This window comes from Protobothrops mucrosquamatus, unplaced genomic scaffold (assembly GCF_001527695.2).
Source record: "Protobothrops mucrosquamatus isolate PMUCROS unplaced genomic scaffold, P.Mucros_1.0 scaffold49, whole genome shotgun sequence".
In the NCBI taxonomy this organism is placed as follows: domain Eukaryota; kingdom Metazoa; phylum Chordata; class Lepidosauria; order Squamata; family Viperidae; genus Protobothrops; species Protobothrops mucrosquamatus.
The window spans coordinates 1,108,600-1,127,320 of NW_015386431.1; the positions used below are offsets into that span (position 1 = coordinate 1,108,600).

The following is an 18,721-nucleotide window of genomic DNA, read 5'->3' on the forward strand; positions in this document are numbered from 1 at the left end:
CAAGTTGCACTCGATGAGGTGGTTAAGAAGGCGAAGGGGATGTAGAGAGGTGGTAAGAAAAGGAGGAGAGGTTGTAGGTTTAGGGGGAGGAAGGAGAGGTAAAGTGGATGAGGGTGGAGGCAAGGCGGGGACTGCCGAGTGTATCCGAAAATGTTTTGAGTATCTTTATTGTTTGTTGGTGTATATATATGCATCATTTTTACTTGTTGTTTTAATTGAAAAATTAATTAAAAAATTTATATAAAAAAAAGAGCACCAAGCCAATCTCAGGCTCCAAATTAGCCAGTACCAAATTATAAAGTTTATATCAACCTTCACCAAACTTCTAATATGTGCAGATTACAACCCTAGAAGTTTCATCAAGTATGGCTCTTATGTTGTTAGTACACTATTATGCTATTGATTTCTTCAGTGCAATGGGGTTGTTTTAGTTTCCTTCAGAAAAGCATGTATCATGCTTTTTATACAGAATCCATACAATTTATAAAGAATACTGACCACACATGACAGATGGGCTGCATAATTCTTTTGCCATGTTCTCTGTCAGACTGCAGAGCAGCTGTTTTGCAGTTATGTTTTACAAATAAGAGTGATCAATATTTTTTTCAGTTCAGGCATAAGGGTCTCTAATAGAGAATATTTATTATATAGTGTGCTATATGTAAACAAATGTGCCTTTCGTTTGTTGCTTGCTGTGAACGTAATAATTGAGAACCAATTCTTTTCAACATAATTAAATGCATAGTGGCAGCTGCAGCTGCAGTTAGTGAAACATGCGTATAGAAATAGGAAGCACTGGGAGTTCTGAGGTATTGCTGGAATTATCAATATATTAGTGTTTTTCAAGACAAGAATCAATGGATGGAAACTAATCAAGGATAGAAGTAACCTAGAACTAAAGAGAAATTTCCTAATGGTGAGAACAATCAACCAATGGAATGGCTTTCCTTCAGAAGTTGTAGGTGTCCCATCACTGGAGGCTTTCAAGAAGAGACTGGATAGCCATTTGTCTAAAACTGTATAGAGCAGGTGGTTGGACTAGATGACTTCCAAGATCCCTTCCAACTCTGTATTATTATTATTATTATTATTATTATTATTATTATTATTATTATTATTATTATTATTATTATCATCATCATCATCATCATCATCATCATCATCATCATCATCATCATTATGATCATTATATTCATTATCATTATCATTATTATTCCCATTTACATTTCTGTGCCGGCTTCTTATATAATTGTACAAGCTACAGTATGTGATTGCTATCACTTTTCCTTCCTTGTCTCTTTCATCATGACTTTGTTTTAGTAATTATAAGATTGTTCAAAGCATTTAGAGCTCAAGATTTTTCCAGTCTATATTAAACCTAGAAAAAAAATTAGTTGACAATAAAAGGAAATAATCATTAGCTTCCATTGATGAAACATCAATCAATCATATTAGATGATTAACAGGCAACCTACTATACAAAGGGGTAGTTGGCCAGTAGCCACAACACTATTTAAGTATTTTTGATTCAGTGACTCAGTTAAGCATTTAGTAACAGATAATAACCTCAATAATTATTTTAATACATATTTGGATTAATCTTTTAATAATATTCAGAAATATAATATGAGGATCAGTCGGTTTCCTGATAAATTGGTAAAAGTTTATACAGTTGAAACATCTGGAAAGTGACAATGTGTCCTTTTGGAGTCTTTGCAAGACTATTGTAAAACTAATTCTGTTTTGCTGATCTGCGGATCAATTCATGTATTTTTTATTTTTGCTCCAAAATTAATGGGGGGGGGTTGCCTCCAAGAACATCAATTTGGAGAAAGACTACATGTCATTTTTTTCTACTGATGTTTCCAGCTCTTGAGAATCAAATCAGCTTCAATGTACATAGCCTGTTCTGATTTCTATTTCATGATCTTACCAGACCGTAACTGAACATTCTGCACCTAGGTTCCTTGTGAATGTTTCTATCCCTTCATCTGAAAACCTGGTTTGCATGATAATCTCCATTTGATGGTGGAGTTAATTGAGAGGTGTAGACAGGAGTTGTTTATCTTTCAATCAATAATCTGTTCCTAATTTTTGGGATAAATAGGAGAATTGACAGAATTTTAGAAAGGCTGATTAAATGAGGGAAAACTGAAATGTTTTTCTTTCAGCTCTTTTCCTGCACAGGATGTGGAATGATTCCTGTCCCAACCAGATACCAATTGCTTAAAATTTAGTATAGAAGTACTTTTGAAAATCATTTCCTTCATTCCTTTGTGGCATAATGTAATCTGACTAATGCTTGGAAGTGATTTTGAATCTGAATCTAAATACTGAAAATGCTGCTCAATTGATAGTTATTTTTGAAATTATCTCCTAGTGCCTTTAGGTTTCCAGCAATCCAGCAATTATTCTATTTTGTTTGCGGGAGATTGTATCCATCCAGGGAAGAAGTACTTTAGCTGATTTTATTTAACAAATAAAGCAAGGCTATTATACCTACTCAGCCAGATTGCTAAAGAATAAAATTATGCTTATCCAAATATCAGACTATAACATCAGATAAAAATTTGATAGGGCACATTTTTATTAAGGAAGAAAGGATTCTCCAAAATAAGGAACAGATTCTCCAAAATAAGGAACAATGATACTCAACCGTAATTCATTCATTTATGCACTTTTATTTTCACACTTTGGATAGCTCTCACTCAAACTGAAAATAAGGCAAAGTGGTTGAAATAACTGCCTCTTGGTTGCACAGGGAATCAGCTTCTGAATAGCTTATCTATAAGCTTTGATATTTTATAAGAAGTCTTCTTACTGATTACATACCTAAAAGGATGCTAAGTTCTCTTATTACTGATTGCCTGAATAGTCCAAGCACATTATTTGAATACAATGTTCTCCTGTTGCATGTATATTAATTTTCTCAACATTTTGGGATAATTCTTTGTGTATTTTCCTCCAACTAGATATGGTAACATTGGCAAAGGATCCCACATTGCCAAAAAGTTTGCATCTTTGGATCTGCTGCTTTAGTGTCTTTTCAGATAGGTTTGTACCCATAGTTGTTGGCACAAGTAATTTTTTAAACTGTGTATATAGAATATTTAATGTAGCTAAACTACAGTATGTGCATGTACATCCATATTTTGTTCAAAAGGTATCTGAGGAGCCTACACATGCACACTTAAAATGCAAACCATTTTTTTTCTTTGTGATGCAAAGGCAAGTAGTTCTGCTGATTAATTAATGTCTTCCTCCCATCTCTCTCCTGTTGACACTATACAACAAAGAACTCCACTCATTGAATCGCATTTCAGAAATGCATATAGAGGAATGCAGAAGCCTCTATACCTGCAGTTACAAAGAAAAAAAAGGCAGAAATAATGGATAAGGGGAGGGAGAATCTCAATCAGTTATGCATAATTCTTTGCCCTGTCCAGAAAATGAATGAGTGAATGAAATCAGGATGGGTACTGCAATGCTAAAAATGATATTCAGAGCCTGGTGTTAAAGATTGCAGAAACTACTGGTTAAAATAATCACCAAAAGTGAAGAGAGAATTCATTTTAAGGGAAAGGCAGAAAATGACCACTTCAGTGATTTATGGGCTTCGTCAGATTGGTCAACATAAAGTGAATAGGTGGAGCTTCCTGAAGAGATTTTTCAGTTAAATTCCATGACACTCTTCATCCTCTAAAAATTGACATCCTCTAAAAATGTCCAAATCTATAGCACGGATTAGGCTGTTTGGAAACCAACACCATAAAACCTATTGTCGAAATATGTAAAATTAAGTAGGTAAGAGTAACTTAATATTGATTCAAATTACTTCATAAACATGGAATATGACATATAGAAAGAATATATGGCTATTATGATTCATATTAAAACTTTTCTCAGTGAAAAGGGTATTGAAGGTTGATGGTCGTGGTCTTGCCTGTGAGTGGGTTGAACCTGGAAAACTATTTGAGCAATTATTAATCAAGTATTTTTATGATTATCACAGAAAGGAAATTTATTTATAGCTTAGAATACATTATAAGCCTAGAACAGGGGTAGGCAACCTCGGCTCTTTTATGACTGGTAGACTTAAACTTCCAGAATTCCTGAGCCAGCCATGCTGAGGGGAAAGGGAGAGGTTTCCAAGCTGAGCCATGCTAGCCCAGGAATTCTGGGAGTTGAAGTCCACGAGTCATAAAAGAGCCAAGGTTGCCTACCCCTGACCTAGAACTAGCTAGCTACCTCTTATCAGACAGAGAGTCCCAAAGCAAACATTCCCTGTGCGTTTGTGTCTGTGTCTGCATGCTTTGAAGAAAGGCAGAAAGGATGGCTTCAGAGAAAAGCAATCTCTTACATAAAAAGCTGGCAGAGATATAGACAAAGAAAGTAAATCCATAGTTCTGTATCATCACTCTACTGTCTTCTTGTGTTCAGGAGATACTAATGAATCAGTTCCATTGGATTAGATTGTGCAATCTTCTTTCCTTCACTCTTTTCCTATGTCTAAAATGCACAATGTGCATTAATAATTTAATTATATTACATGAATTTATTTTTCCACTAAAATCTCTCTTTAATTCTATCCCCACTTATTTTAGAATATGAATTCCTGAATTTATATAGAAGGTTGCCTTTCAGCCATGACATACTATGCAAATTAACCCATAATTAATGTCAGGTATTTGGGTTTATGGGACAGGAAGGGGAGCTTTGAATAAAAATAGGCATCAGGACTGAATAGATAGGATAACCATAATTTTGCAATCTAGTTAACAATCTAATGGTTATATTCTAATCTAAGTATAATTTCCAGATTTTTTTGTATAGGCACCTCCATATACATTGAAAACTTAGGCCTGCTGTTGTCCAAGAAACAGTGATAAATGTCAATTATCCATTAGAGTCAGTAAATAAATGAATGTATTTATTGGCTACACCTGAGCAACTACTTGCTGCAACTTGTAAGACCAGATTATCCTCCAAGATTTGCCCTTTCCTTGAAGGATGGAGGCCTTAAAGATCTGGCTTCTTCAAATCATATTGTCTAATATTGTCTACTGACAGGATATCACAGTGTGGGGATGTCTTGATTTTTTTTTCTAGGTCAGTGAGATTCAGTCTCAATCCACCTTGTAAAACATTATTGGGAGCTTTAATACATTAATGTAATCCTTACTTCTTACATGAAATAGCCTTTGGAAGCATTATTTGCTATAATTCTATTTTTATAATTAAACTGTGCAAATAGCAGATATTTTTTTGTTTCTTTCCATACTTCTTTCTTTCTTTATATTATTTTACTGTACTGTTATCTAATGAACATATCTTTGGATCAGCTGAGAGGAATCAATTTGCTTCTCAACACCAATTTTCTTTATTAATCTCTTGAACTGGAAAAGCCATAAATTCAAAGATATAATTAGTTCTTGCTACATTTTTTGTTTCAGAGGAAATAACCCTTTTGCCATGATTGACTGATAAAACAATGTCAAAGCCAAAGAAAATATCAATATTTCAATTGTGCTTTGTTATAAAACAATATGTATTTATGCTTTTTTATTAGGAAATCTAAAGACACTTTTAGAGAGGTAAGATTGTGTACAGTGTAACAAAGAATTGGCTGGATTTACTTCATGTTCTCTCCCTCCTTTCTCCCACATAGTTGCTCCATTGTAAACATTTTGAACTGTTTTTAAATAACTGCCAAGAAATTGATACAGGAATTGGTTTGGGGTGTAAATATAACATTCTGTTTTGACTCAACAGTAAAATACAATATATTTTGCATTAGCATTTAGTTATAAACTCTGGTGTCATATCTACAAAGTAGGAAAAGTAAAAAAAAAATACCTCACTTGGCATCATCACAACTGGTTTGTTATGTTTTAAACTAATTTCAGTAATGCCCATTTAACAAGAAACAATATCTTCCTTGTGGATAAGTGGATGTAGGGGAGCTTTTAGATCTGTGTCCATTGACTGAGATCAGCATATCCTTAAAGATCTAGAATCTCCTTTTTAAGAGAGAAATAAAAACTATTTCTTCTAGCAAGGCCTTTACTATCAGCGTTACCATTGAACTAGTGTTCATCTCAGGGAAGAAAAAATAATTGAGTCCACAAAGGAGGGTGCAGGCAGAATTGCTCCCTCGCTTCAAATATATTGGAGCATATAGAAGTTCAGTCTGATGGAATGATGGTTAGTCCAATAATACACCAAGTGCCTAATGTTCAGTCTTCTGTTTGAAGGTGTCCTTCTGAAGTTTACTTTAAAACTACAGAGTCATAAGAAGGAAAGAGATATGGTCTTGAGGTTGCTCATCAACAATTAACATATAGGTAGCAGACACATAGGTTATCTAACCAATCTCTTTTATTTTGCTATTTTAAATTTAGTCATTTCTTAATTGGCATATTGATTCTCCCTTATCACTTTAATAATACTTAAATATTTACAAATCACAGTGTTTCCAAGTTGTTCTCCAGCTTTTAGGTGTAAACCATAATGTTTGGCAGTCTCTTCCAATTTGCTACCTTCCACTTGTATTTTATTATTTCAGTGATTCGCATAATGTTATGCCAGGTGACTTCCTGGCATTTTAAATAAAGTTTATTACTTCATGCTTTCAACTCTCAAAAGCATTGCCATGTGATTAATGTGAAGGGGAAATTCATCCAGAAAAGGAACCATCAGATCCCCATCAGATCCTGAATGGGACATGATAAATACATTGCCTTATATCTGGTGGTGTTAATAAATATTTGTAGCAAGCATCCTTTTACTTTAAGTAAAATTGTACAATAAATACAATTTGTTACAATAAGTAACAAATATATAGAGTAATTTCAAATTGGGAAAACTGGCTAGGGAGACCTGTTCAATAAAGCAATGCCTTAAAGCAAATTTTTAGTGAGAAAAGATACTAGATTTTACCTTCCCATTTTTCAAATGGGGAAGTCCATAAAATAGAAATGTAACTCCTATATATTATCAAGTCTGATTCTGCAAGCAGTCAATGGATGTGAAAAATCTGTGATCCAACTATGGTGGCAATTTATAAGATAACCTGTTTAAGGTCACTGACAAGAATAAATGATTGCATTTTTTCTTCTGTATTGTCAGCTTATTCAATATTGCTTTAAATAAAGCCAAAGGTCAATCTGGCTCAAAAACTCAGAGAAAGATTTAGCTTCACCAGGGCACGGGAATGCTTTTGAACTGGAAATGTCTTTATGAATCCTGCCATCATGAAGACTGGTATTTATGCTACAAACAGAGCAAAACATCTTTAGTGATACATTCTGGGTTAATACAATTTCAGTCCATACTTAGTGCTGATAAGACAAAATATTTCAAACCAGTTTTTCTGCCTAATACATACCAAGATTCAAAAAATAAAGCAATCAAATTTCTGAAATAAGAAGAGGAAGATAACTCCCCTTACTATATTTTCATCCAATTAACAATAACTTTCCAAAACTAAGTGATCCTATTTTGACTTTTTCCAGCTAGTACAAGTCAAATTATATTTTGTTAATGGCTATTTAGTTGGGTCTTTCATCTACCTTCTACTAACAATTGGTTCTGCAAATTTGGAACAATATTTGGAAGAGGTCTTGAGAAACATATAGATACATTTTAAGTTTAATATTTTTAAAACACATTAATTTTTCATTCTTCCCCAAGCCACACGAGTGCACAAACATTTAACTTAGATATGTTGTTCAATTTTTTTGAGAAGTGTTTTTATATACTTTTTTCTATACCAATTTTCTTTTCCTTATTTGTGGTGCAAACACCAACATAAAGAAATTCCAAAGAGACCCTTTACATAGTAATATGTTTCTCTGTATTCAGTGGCATTTATTCTCCAATAAATATGCTTAATTTCTTATGCAAGTATTACCTATCAAGTTTCAATTTATCAGGTAGGTTCACATAAAGAGTTAATTACAAATATATATTATATTTGTTATCATACAGACGGGGATCCAACGTTTCGCTCACGTTAGATATGAGCAGCTTAGGATGTGCTGAACCTTTAATAGCTGTGCCAACCCCAAGGGAAAAAGTAGCAATGGAGTATCTACAGTCAGCTAGCAGAATGTTGACCAAAGAGCAATTAAAAGATGTAGTTGAAAGTTCTCATTTACTTCAGACAGAATTCATGGTAAGTCTGTAATACTGCTTTGTTGTTTTAAAATTAAAAAGTTGTAACTTTCTGTGGTCTCCAGAATGATATACCTCTGGCATTTGTACTGTACCACCTAATCCCTTGCTTGAGCAAGGGCAATGGCAGGGTTGTAAACTGGAGATGCCCAACCAATCTTCTAAAGCTGCACTGCTGTCAACTCTACAAATGAGCATGGCTGCAGCCATTTTCCCTACTCATTTTCGGTTGCCACATAGAACGGAGGGAGGGGGGTTGCCCAGGTGCTTCACTAGTCTAAATAATCTTTTGTCCCATGGGAAACAAGGTCATCGGCAGCTCCAGAAACTGCAGGCTGGGCATTGCGTAAAAAGCCCACCAAGAAGATGTATTGGGGAACGTAGTTGCTTGCATAGTTTTAGGGGTTTGTATTGGGGTATTGTTACGTGTGTCTCTAGATTTGGTTTCACTTTTGATGTGCCAATACTTTGTAACTAATAAACATGTTCTTTGAGGAATTTGCAAGCCTCGGAGTTCTGCTTTATTTGTTTCTGTCTGTCAAAACCATGACATTCTTTAGTACACATATAAAAAAGTAAAAGATTTAAGGATTTGGAACAAAGATGTCCTGGCATTATTTCATGATTTCACTAAAACACAATAGAGTAAATAGTTGCTGAATTCTATTCCTTGTTATAAAACAGGATTTTCTATGTAGACCTTCAATTCTCTAGAGCAGTGATGGCGAACCGTTTAGAGACCGAGTGCCCAAACTGCAACCCAAAACCCACTTATACATTGTCGGGTGCTGGGCGGGTGTGGCCCATTGGGTGAGTGTGGCCCATTGGGTGGGCATGGCTGTGGTGGTAACAGCAGACTGGGTGGGACTAAAAAGTTCAATCAATCAATTCCAACTTTGCAAGATCTTTCTTTTTCCCGCGAGAAGTTGAAATTGACTGATTGATTGAACCTTTTTTTTTTGTACATGGTGGTGGAGGCCTAAAGCAAAATTTTTTTATAAAACCCAGTTGAAGGCCTAGGACTGGGGCGACAGCGTGCATGCCCACAGAGAGGGCTCTGAGTGCCGCCTCTGGCACCCATGCCATAGGTTTGCCACCACTGCTCTAGAGATTTACATAGCATAGAATGTCTTAAGCACAAATAGTTTTGAATAAGGCTGAGCAAGCACTCATTGGCTTATCTGATTTGAGATCATACCAAAATAAAACAAATGTAGTGATCAAACATAAGTCAAACTATGAATCAGGCTTTCCACTGGAAATTGACCAGGATGATATTTTTATTCTGAGATTTTTGGAGAGGTAGTTTTGAAGCTGAACAGTGACCAATAAAAGTGACCACTATATGTACAGTACGTATGTGGTTTTATATGTATTATTTATTCTGTTTAACTTTGCAGGCTCCCTAGAGTCTTTTGATGACTATAAATCTAAATTAATAAATTAATAAATCCCATGCTCTTATTGCTTTTTAACTTAAAATCCCTAAACAGATTATTTCTAAAAAAAACCCCACAAAAACAATGCTGCGGCTTTGTGATAAACCTTTCTATGAGCTGCAATAAATCACTTATTAACATTGATACTAAGAATTGCTCATAATGAAAATTGTGTTTTATTTCTTTCTCTTTAGGAAATCCCCATGAATTTTGTCAATCCTAAAGAAATAGACATCCCTAGTCATGGAACCAAAAATCGTTATAAAACCATTCTTCCAAGTAAGTTAGTTTAAAATGATACTTTTATCAGTTAATTCTCCTTTTTCCTATTATCAGCTTTTTAATTCTTAATTTATAGGTGCCCTTGAATTAAAGCAAGAGATGATTGCAAAGTAGTTTGCAATAATGTTTTTTTTAATATGCATTGTTGTTACTGTTGCTATCACAACTCCAATTGATGAACTGCATTTGACTTCTTAAGCCCAACTTGTATAGATGTGCTGACTTGCATGGAAAACAAAATAAGCATTTATCCTACCATAAACTTTATGAATGTACATTACTGTTGGAAACGTCTGTTAATGTAGTTGGTTCATATCAATAAAGCTTAAGTATTTTCAATTTTTCTACTCTCCTCTGTCAAAGTATGTTTCTGCAACAATTTGATTTTACTAAAACATATACTAAAGAGCCATAAGATTAATTTTGATTAAGTAGCAATGGGGAAAAGGGAAAAATAGAATAGACCAAAAAGCAAAATACAGTTCACTCCAGTAAAGAGCCATAGTTGTACTAAGCAGTCATGATTAGAAATGTTTTCCACATCAAAGTGTGTATCCTTGGTTTGCAGTCATGCCCACTGCTAGGAAAGTTAGTATAGTAATTAATCTAGCAGGAGATGGGCCCAGCTTTCCCTTCTCTTTAGCTGATGTATTTTAAGCAACAGCAGTAAAGTTGAAACTCAGGTTTCTACAGCCCAGAGAGATTTAAAAAATAATAATTTATGTGTCAGAAAAATAAGATTAATTGAATATTTTTAATACGATGAAGTGTATTACTATTCAGAATGAATTACCACTGAGTATGTTCATATAAGTACATGGATACTCTTTAAATTGGATGGGATTTGTTCGCTCTTAGCTTTGATAGTCAGTTCTGGTGCAGGTAGAAATTCAACAGCAGTGCCTCCAAAAGCAAGTAGTGGCCTTTCTGAAGGAATGGAGGGTGGCAATATTTATCCCTCCCACTGTCACAATAAGAGAAGTACACACAAATCTCTGACAACTTTATCTGACATAATAGGAGACCAGGAATTACATTTCTGTGATAAAACTAGGTTTTAATATCTGGATACCTATTTCAGATTTTTTCAGAAGGATATAACGTACTTTCTCACTTCTTACTTCCAAATCTTCAAAAATATTGAAAAAATTGGGGTATCTATCCTTGCGCATAGATGACATGCATATGGGAAATAGGTTCTCCTCCCCTTTTTCTTTGCACAAAACTCAAAAGCAGACAGAAGATAGTATGAATCCTTCATGTATCTGTTTCACAGCTTTTCTGGAATGTTTGGAAGAATTTGTAACACTCCCTCATATCTATAGCTGTCAATACCATTGCATAAATCATCAAGCTTCTTAAAAGAATCCTTATGCTTTTATGACATTTCTCTTTACTATTTTAGGTTTTCATTTCCATTTCCACCTGTGTTGTCTTTACAGATCCTGTAAGCAGGGTATATTTGAAACCAAGGAACCCAGGGGATGCTTTGAGCACCTACATAAATGCTAACTACATCAGAGTAAGTACACTGATGTGCAGTGTGCTGACTTGCCGACATATATTTCATCTTCATGCTTCTTATTCAGTTCTTCTCTTATCAGAACACCTAACTTAGTACTCTGCCACCAACTTCCACTGTCTTTTACTATTGACAGTAGACAGTAGACTGTGTATGTACTGTATAAAAATGATCAGTCATTCCAAAAATATTGTTCCAAAGTGTATTGGCCTTTTAACTGAAGCATTGTACAAGGTATGTTAATTCTCTTCTTGTTTCTTCTCTGCCCATTATAATCATAAATTTTAATATGACTATTCCATCTCTGTCTAAATTAGGGTTATGCTGGCAAGGAGAATGCTTTCATTGCAACTCAGGGTCCTATGATTAATACCGTGAATGATTTCTGGCTGATGGTATGGCAAGAAGACAGTCCTGTTATTGTTATGATCACAAAGCTGAAGGAGAAAAATGAGGTAAGACTTCTTAGCTTAATCAGTCATGTCTAGTCTAGTTCCCCCCCCAAAAAAAAAACAACCCACCCAATACAACCAACACTACTATCAAATATTCAAGTCCCTAAAAAAAATTTTCATAGCACTCTATTAAAACACCTTAACTAATTTAGTGTGGATAACATTATCAATAACATTATACAATATGAGCAAAAACATTCTTTTAAAAAAAATACAAATTACTTTTCAGATTTGAAATGGCAACACAAGAAATAATTTTTTTCTGAGTCAATTTCAGAATAGAGCTGAAAGGGACTTTGGATGTCTTCTATGGAATCCCTTGCTCAAACTAACACTAATAGGGCTATGAGTGCATGTAACATAGATGTGTGTGCGGATAAGAATATCAACCTTGCTGTCAAGCAAAATCAAGCTTTTAATAGTGGGTGCCATACCAAATGCACTAATCAAACAGATGGTAAGGAAATAGGGGAACTCAGGCCCCTCACAGATTATGTAGAAAGTAAACACAGGGTCAGTCATAAAGGACTTAAATGTTTATACACCAATGCACAGAGTATGAGCAATAAACAGGGTGAATTAGAAATTGAGATAAATGAGGGCAGATATGACATTGTTGCCATTATGGAAACTGGGTAGGATGAAACTCACAAATGGAACACACAGCTAGAGGGATTTAAATTATTTAAAAGAAACAGATAAAATAAAAGAGGTAGAGTTGCTCTCTATATAAGAAATAACTACATCTCTACAGAAATAGAGCACAACAATAATGAAAACTGTCTTGAATGCATTTGGGTCAATATAAAAGGGAGGAAAAATGACATTGCCATAGGTGTATACTATAGGCCACCCAACCAAACAGAGGAAATAGATTAACTTTTTGCTAGTCAGGTAGGTATATAGGAAACACATCACAATAGTAATGGGGGGACTTTAATTACCCTGACATCAACTGAAAGACAAAAACTGCACCAAGTGGAAGATCAAACAGATTCCTGACAAACCTAGCAGACAACTTTATCTCCCAAAATGTAGAGAAGGGAACTAGGGGATCAGCCATATTGGACTTAATTCTCACTAACAGAGATGAAATGATAGAAGGTGTTGAAGCCACAGGAACCTTAGGGGGGAGTGATCATGCAATATTGGAATTCAACATTATGCAAGCACAAGCAATAGAACATAGTCAAACTAGAGTCTTGGACTTTAAGAGAGCTAATTTCAATAAACTTAGAGCTTGGAAAGGATTCAATGGATGAGAATCTTCAAGGGGAAACAACTCAAGAAGCTTGGGAAATTTTTAAAAGTGAGATTATAAAAGCTCAGTCTAGCACAATACCAATGAAGAAGAAAAATAACAGGTCTCAAAAGAAACCAGCATGGCTGCATAAAGCACTCTCTGATAAATTGAAAGATAAAAAGGACAAGTATAAAAAGTGGAAAGAGGGGCACATAACTAAGGCAGAGTATCAGCAAATAGCCCAAGCCTGCAAAGATGAAGTGAGGAAAGCTAAGGCTCAAAATGAACTAAGGTTTGTGACAAAAGTCAAAAATAACAATAACAAAAAAGCTTCTTTCAACATGTAAAAAACAAGAAAAAAGTGAAGGAAATGATTGGTTCATTAGTGGGTGAAAGTGGCAAGAAGGTGACAATAGGGAGAAAGCAGATTTAACTTGTTTTTTTGCATCTGTCTTTACAACAAGGGAAAAAACAGACCAACCTATCATGTGCCATAAAAAGCAGAATAGAAACACAAGTTAAGATAGGCAAGAAAATGGTAAGTGAGCACCTGTCCAGCCTAGACGAGTTCAAATCACCAGGACCAGATGGATTACACCCCAAGGTTCTGAAGGAATTGGCAGATGTGATCTCAGAACCATTGAACTATATCTTTCAAAGATCCTGGAGCACTGGGGAACTACCAGAGAACTGAAAAGAGCTGTTGTAGTTCCCATTCTCAAAAAAGGGAAAAAATGATCCAGGAAATTACAGACCTATTAGTCTGACCTCAATATCTGACCTCAATATCTGACCTCAATATCTGGAAAACATAATCAAGCAATGAATCAGCGAACACCTAGAGGCAAACAAAGTCATTACCAAAAGCCAACATGGGTTTGTCAAAAGCAGATCATACCAGACAACTCTTATTGCATTCTTTGACCAGGTGACAAAATTAGTGGACCAGAGGAATGCTGTGGATATAGTTTACTTAGACTTCAGTAAGGCATTTGATAAAGTATACTACGACCTACTACTTGATAAGATAGAAAAATGTGGGTTAGACAGCATCACCGCCAGATGGATTCGTAGCTGGCTGACCGGCTGTACTCAGCATGTGGTCCTCAATGGAACTGCATCTACATGGAGGCAAGTGTGTAGTGGGGTGTCCCAGGGCTCTGTTCTGGGCCCAGTGCTCTTCAACATCTTCATCAATTATTTGGATGAGGGGATAGATGGGGGACTCATCAGATTTGCAGATGACACCAAGCTGGCAGGAATAGCTAACACTCCAGAAGATAGGCTTAAGATACAGAAGAATCTTGACAGACTTGAACATTGGGCACTATCTAACAAAATGAAATTCAATGGTGAAAAAAGTAAGGTTCTACATTTAGGCAAGAAAAACAAAATGCACAGGTGCAGTATAGGTGCTACCTTGTGAGAGGGATCTTGGAATCCTAGTGGACAATCACTTAAATATGAGCCAGCAGTATGCTGCAGCTGCCAAAAAAGCCAACAGAGTGATAGGCTGCATTAACAGAGGGATAGAATCAAGATCACATGAAGTGTTAATACCACTTTATAACGCCTTGGTAAGGCCACACTTGGAATACTGCATCCAGTTTTGGTCACCACGATGTAAAAAAGATGTTAAGACTCTAGAAAGAGAACAGAGAAGAGCAACAAAGATGATTAGGGGACTGGAGACTAAAACATATAAGCAATGGTTTCTGGAGTTGGGTATGTCTAGTTTAATGAAGAGAAGGACTAGGGATGACATGATAGCAGTGTTCCAATATCTCAGGGGCTGCCACAAAAAAGAGGGAGTCAAGCTATTCTCCAAAGCAGGGCTTTTCAACCTTTTCATCCATTGTACCACTTTTAGGATATGGCAATATCCGAGTACCACCAGTCGCCTAGCAAGGTGTCAAAAACTTGATGAACAAAAAAAGGAAAAAAGTGATAAAGTACAGGTAGTCCTCGACTTACAACAGTTCGCTTAGTGACTGTTCGAAGTTACAATGGCACTGAAAAAGTGCCCCCCAAGGCACAGCCGAGCAAGACACCTGCCTGCCCACCCGGTGGCACTCTTCCTCCTGTCCGAGGTTTTCATTGTTGTGAGCATTTCTGTTGAGGATTGGCAGCAGGGGTGGGGTAGGGGGTGTTTGGTTTTTATTCCCCCCCGTCTTCTGGGTGGTTGCAGCAGGTTTTGGTCACTTCACATGACCCTGGGACTCTGTGACCGTCAGTTGCCAAGCATCTGAATGTAAATCACAAGATCCTGGAGATGCTGCAACATTCCAGCTGATCGGCGCTTCTTCTGGGCTCAGCAGAAGCGCCAGGATCAGCGCCGAGCTCCAGCTGGAGCCTGGCGTTGATCCTGGCACTTCCAATGAGCCCTGACAGCCCCGAAGAAGCGCTGATCCTGGCGCTTCCGCTGAGCCCTGACAGCCCTGCAGCTCCAGCCATCTCTCACTCAGGCTTGTGCGGTGCTGCCACCAGTTCAGCTCATTCCCCTTCCCCGCTACCACATTTCTAGGATAGTCGCATACCACCTGCCAGGTGCCAATGTTCCACAGGTGGTACCCGTACCACTGGTTGAAAAGCCCTGCTCCAAGGCACCTGAAGGCAGGACAAGAAGCAATGGATGGAAATTAATCAAGAAGAGAAGCAACCTAGAACTAAGGAGAAATTTCCTTTTTTTTTTGGTTTCAAGTTTTTTATTGGTTTTACAATATTACATTTACATATTAGAAAAGTAGCGTGGCGGCTGAGCACAGTAATTCCGTTACATTTGAATATCATCAGTACAAATCTCAAATTATTACAACAAACTAATTCCCTCTCTTTCCCCCAAGATATCTACTGTCATGTTCAAACCAATACAGTTCTTATTCTATTAATCAAACAAAAAATACCTTTCTAATATTCATCAATAATCTTCAGTCTATACATATCTTAATTGACATTCCACCTTTTAGACAATAACCTAGTAAGTTTTTTTTAACTTTAGTTTGCCATTGATATTTAAGTTTAACGTTTAATCTTTATCATTTTAAATGATCCCAATTTCTAAGTCTCCTATCTCACATTTGGAGCTATATTTTTTTTTCTTTTCTTCCTTCTACTTCCTCCTTTCTTCCTTTCCAGAAAGAGGGAAAAAAATAAAAGTAAACCACCAACATTTATACCACAAACCCATATACAAATTTAATTATTAGTACTTATACTTTTAAGCTTTACTTAACCTTTGTCTCAACTCATAACAATATCTTAAATTCAAATCTTAATTATTTGTAAACATTCAGATTACATTTAATATTTAATTTTTCCAAATTTTTAAACACGATTCCTTTATCCTGATTGCTCATACATTCTAATATTTAAAATACACACCTTATATATAAATTCTACCATCTATCTTATCCATCTAATGACAATATAATATTCTTATTTCAACATATTTCTAGATTTTATATGACCAAATTTTTTTTATCTCAAATCGTTACAGTGTCTTGTGTTCAGAATACATATTCTATCTATTTAGATATATTCTATTTTAGATCTCATATATAGATCAGAACCCCAATCTTTTTCAATCTTATTCTAGCTTTTTTCCTCTGCCAGGTCATTTTTCGTATTTTTGCCTTTAAATCATCAAAAAAGTCTCCTTGTATTGTTGTTGTAACTATTGTTTGATAGCAACCCAGAACTAAGGAGAAATTTCCTGATAGTTAGAACAATTAATCAGTGGAACAACTTGACTCCAGAAGTTGTGAATGCTCCAACACTGGAAGTTTTTAAGAAGAGACTGGACAACCATTTGTCTGAAATGGTATAGGGTTTCCTGCCTGAGCAGGGGGTTGGACTAGATGACCTCCAAGGTCCTTTTCAACTTTATTATTATTATTATTATTATTATTATTATTATTATTATTATTGTTGTTGTTGTTGTTGTTGTTGTTGTTGTTGTTGTTGTTGTTGTTGTTGTTTCAGACAAGTGACTGTCCAGGCTCTTCTTAAAAATCTCCAATGATGAAGTATCCACAACTTTTGAAGGAAAAGCCATTCCTCTGGTTAATTGTTTTCACTGTTAAGAAATTTGCCATTATTTATGAAACTTATCTAGAAATGTCTCCTTATCTAAGAAACTTATCTAAGTTCCTCCTGTCTGCTATGAAAATCCCATTCATCAATAATTACTCAATGTATAATAACCAGTTCAGCCATTTATGACCATAAAATGGTGCATTATATTAAATTGAGCCATCCATCTATAGATACAATATTCCTAGCTGAGACTGTGACCTCCCGGCATTACACAAAGTTCTTCAGCTCTTTCTGGATTTGTCAGGGATAGAATCTGATTAAATCTGTATTTAAATATGGAAGCTCTAATATTTTAATGATTCTTTATTGCCTTAGAGTGACGTTTGCTGCATTCTTTAACTGAAATGATCTATTTATCAGAAATTAGTTGAGCTCTACTTTGAAATAATAGTTTAATTTGTTTATTGAAACAAATATTGGGTTCTAACAAGGAAAAGAATGTAGAAAGGTATCTATACAAAGAGTATCCTAACACATGTGTATATCAAAACATATAAAAGAATAATTTCTAAAGAAATATGCAATATTATAAGTAGTGCATTATCAGGACTGATCAAAATACTTCTAAAAACCTATCCCATTATAATATGGTACACAGAATAAATATTTTCCCCAAAGGAAAAGCATTTAAAAAAAACCTTCTAACACTGCTTGAAAAGAATGATTTGAAAGAAATACAAAGTTATTTTCAACATATCAGGAAGCCCTGTGTTTACCTGAATTGCTCCCACTCGATACAATACTGTTTCTCTGTATTGTTCTAGACTGACGGGGGCAATTTCCTCATAATAAAAAAGATTGAGACTTCTTAAGGAATTTCCAGGCTACATAGACATTTATGTTTATATGAGCTTCTTATATTTGATCAAATCATTATAAGAATAGTTTATATGGCAGAAACTGTTTCTTCTCTTACATGATTTCTTTTGAGAAAGAGGGCAGTAAATACTTACAAGAAGTACAGCATCCAAACACTATGAAAGCATAGGTTAAAACTATATATTCAATAGTCACTCTATTTTAAATAAACACATTTTATCTCAATAAGTCATATTTTTGACTTTGCGATGAGTTTATCAAACCAGAAGCAGATTTTATATAGCAGTAATATTGTGGAGAAACCTTTCACACATTTTCCCTTAATCATCCTGCAAGGAAAATAGGAATATTTTTAATGACATTAGATTAGAATACGTCCTCCCTCCAAAGCATTTGGGGATGGGTATTTCTTCTGCAACCTGGTATAGCAAAGGAAGAAAATTAGCAGTCTCTGGAAAATAACCAGGTTTTCTTACTCTGTCCATCACAGACCCAGGGAATTACAAACGCTTCTCTACGGGAGGGTGCCTTCCCCGCGGTCCTAAAGGAGGCGGTGGTGAGGCCCCTCCTTAAGAAGCCCTCCCTGGATCCAGATGTATTGGCTAATTATCGCCCAGTCTCCAACCTGCGCTTTGTGGCGAAGGTTGTTGAGAGTGTGGTTGCACAGCAGTTTCCTCGGCACCTGGAGGAA

At 35.6% G+C, this 18,721-nt stretch overlaps 1 protein-coding gene across 1 annotated transcript in view; it reads left to right on the forward strand.

Annotated features, from left to right (window-relative positions):
• Positions 1-18,721, forward strand: part of PTPRR (protein tyrosine phosphatase receptor type R) — a 100,533-nt gene that overhangs the window by 71,000 nt on the left and 10,812 nt on the right. The window contains exons 7-10 of the mRNA XM_029283305.1: positions 7,990-8,176; positions 9,809-9,893; positions 11,339-11,418; positions 11,736-11,873. Of these exons, the coding sequence (XP_029139138.1) occupies positions 7,990-8,176; positions 9,809-9,893; positions 11,339-11,418; positions 11,736-11,873 (490 nt within the window). The remainder of the gene's footprint in view (positions 1-7,989; positions 8,177-9,808; positions 9,894-11,338; positions 11,419-11,735; positions 11,874-18,721) is intronic.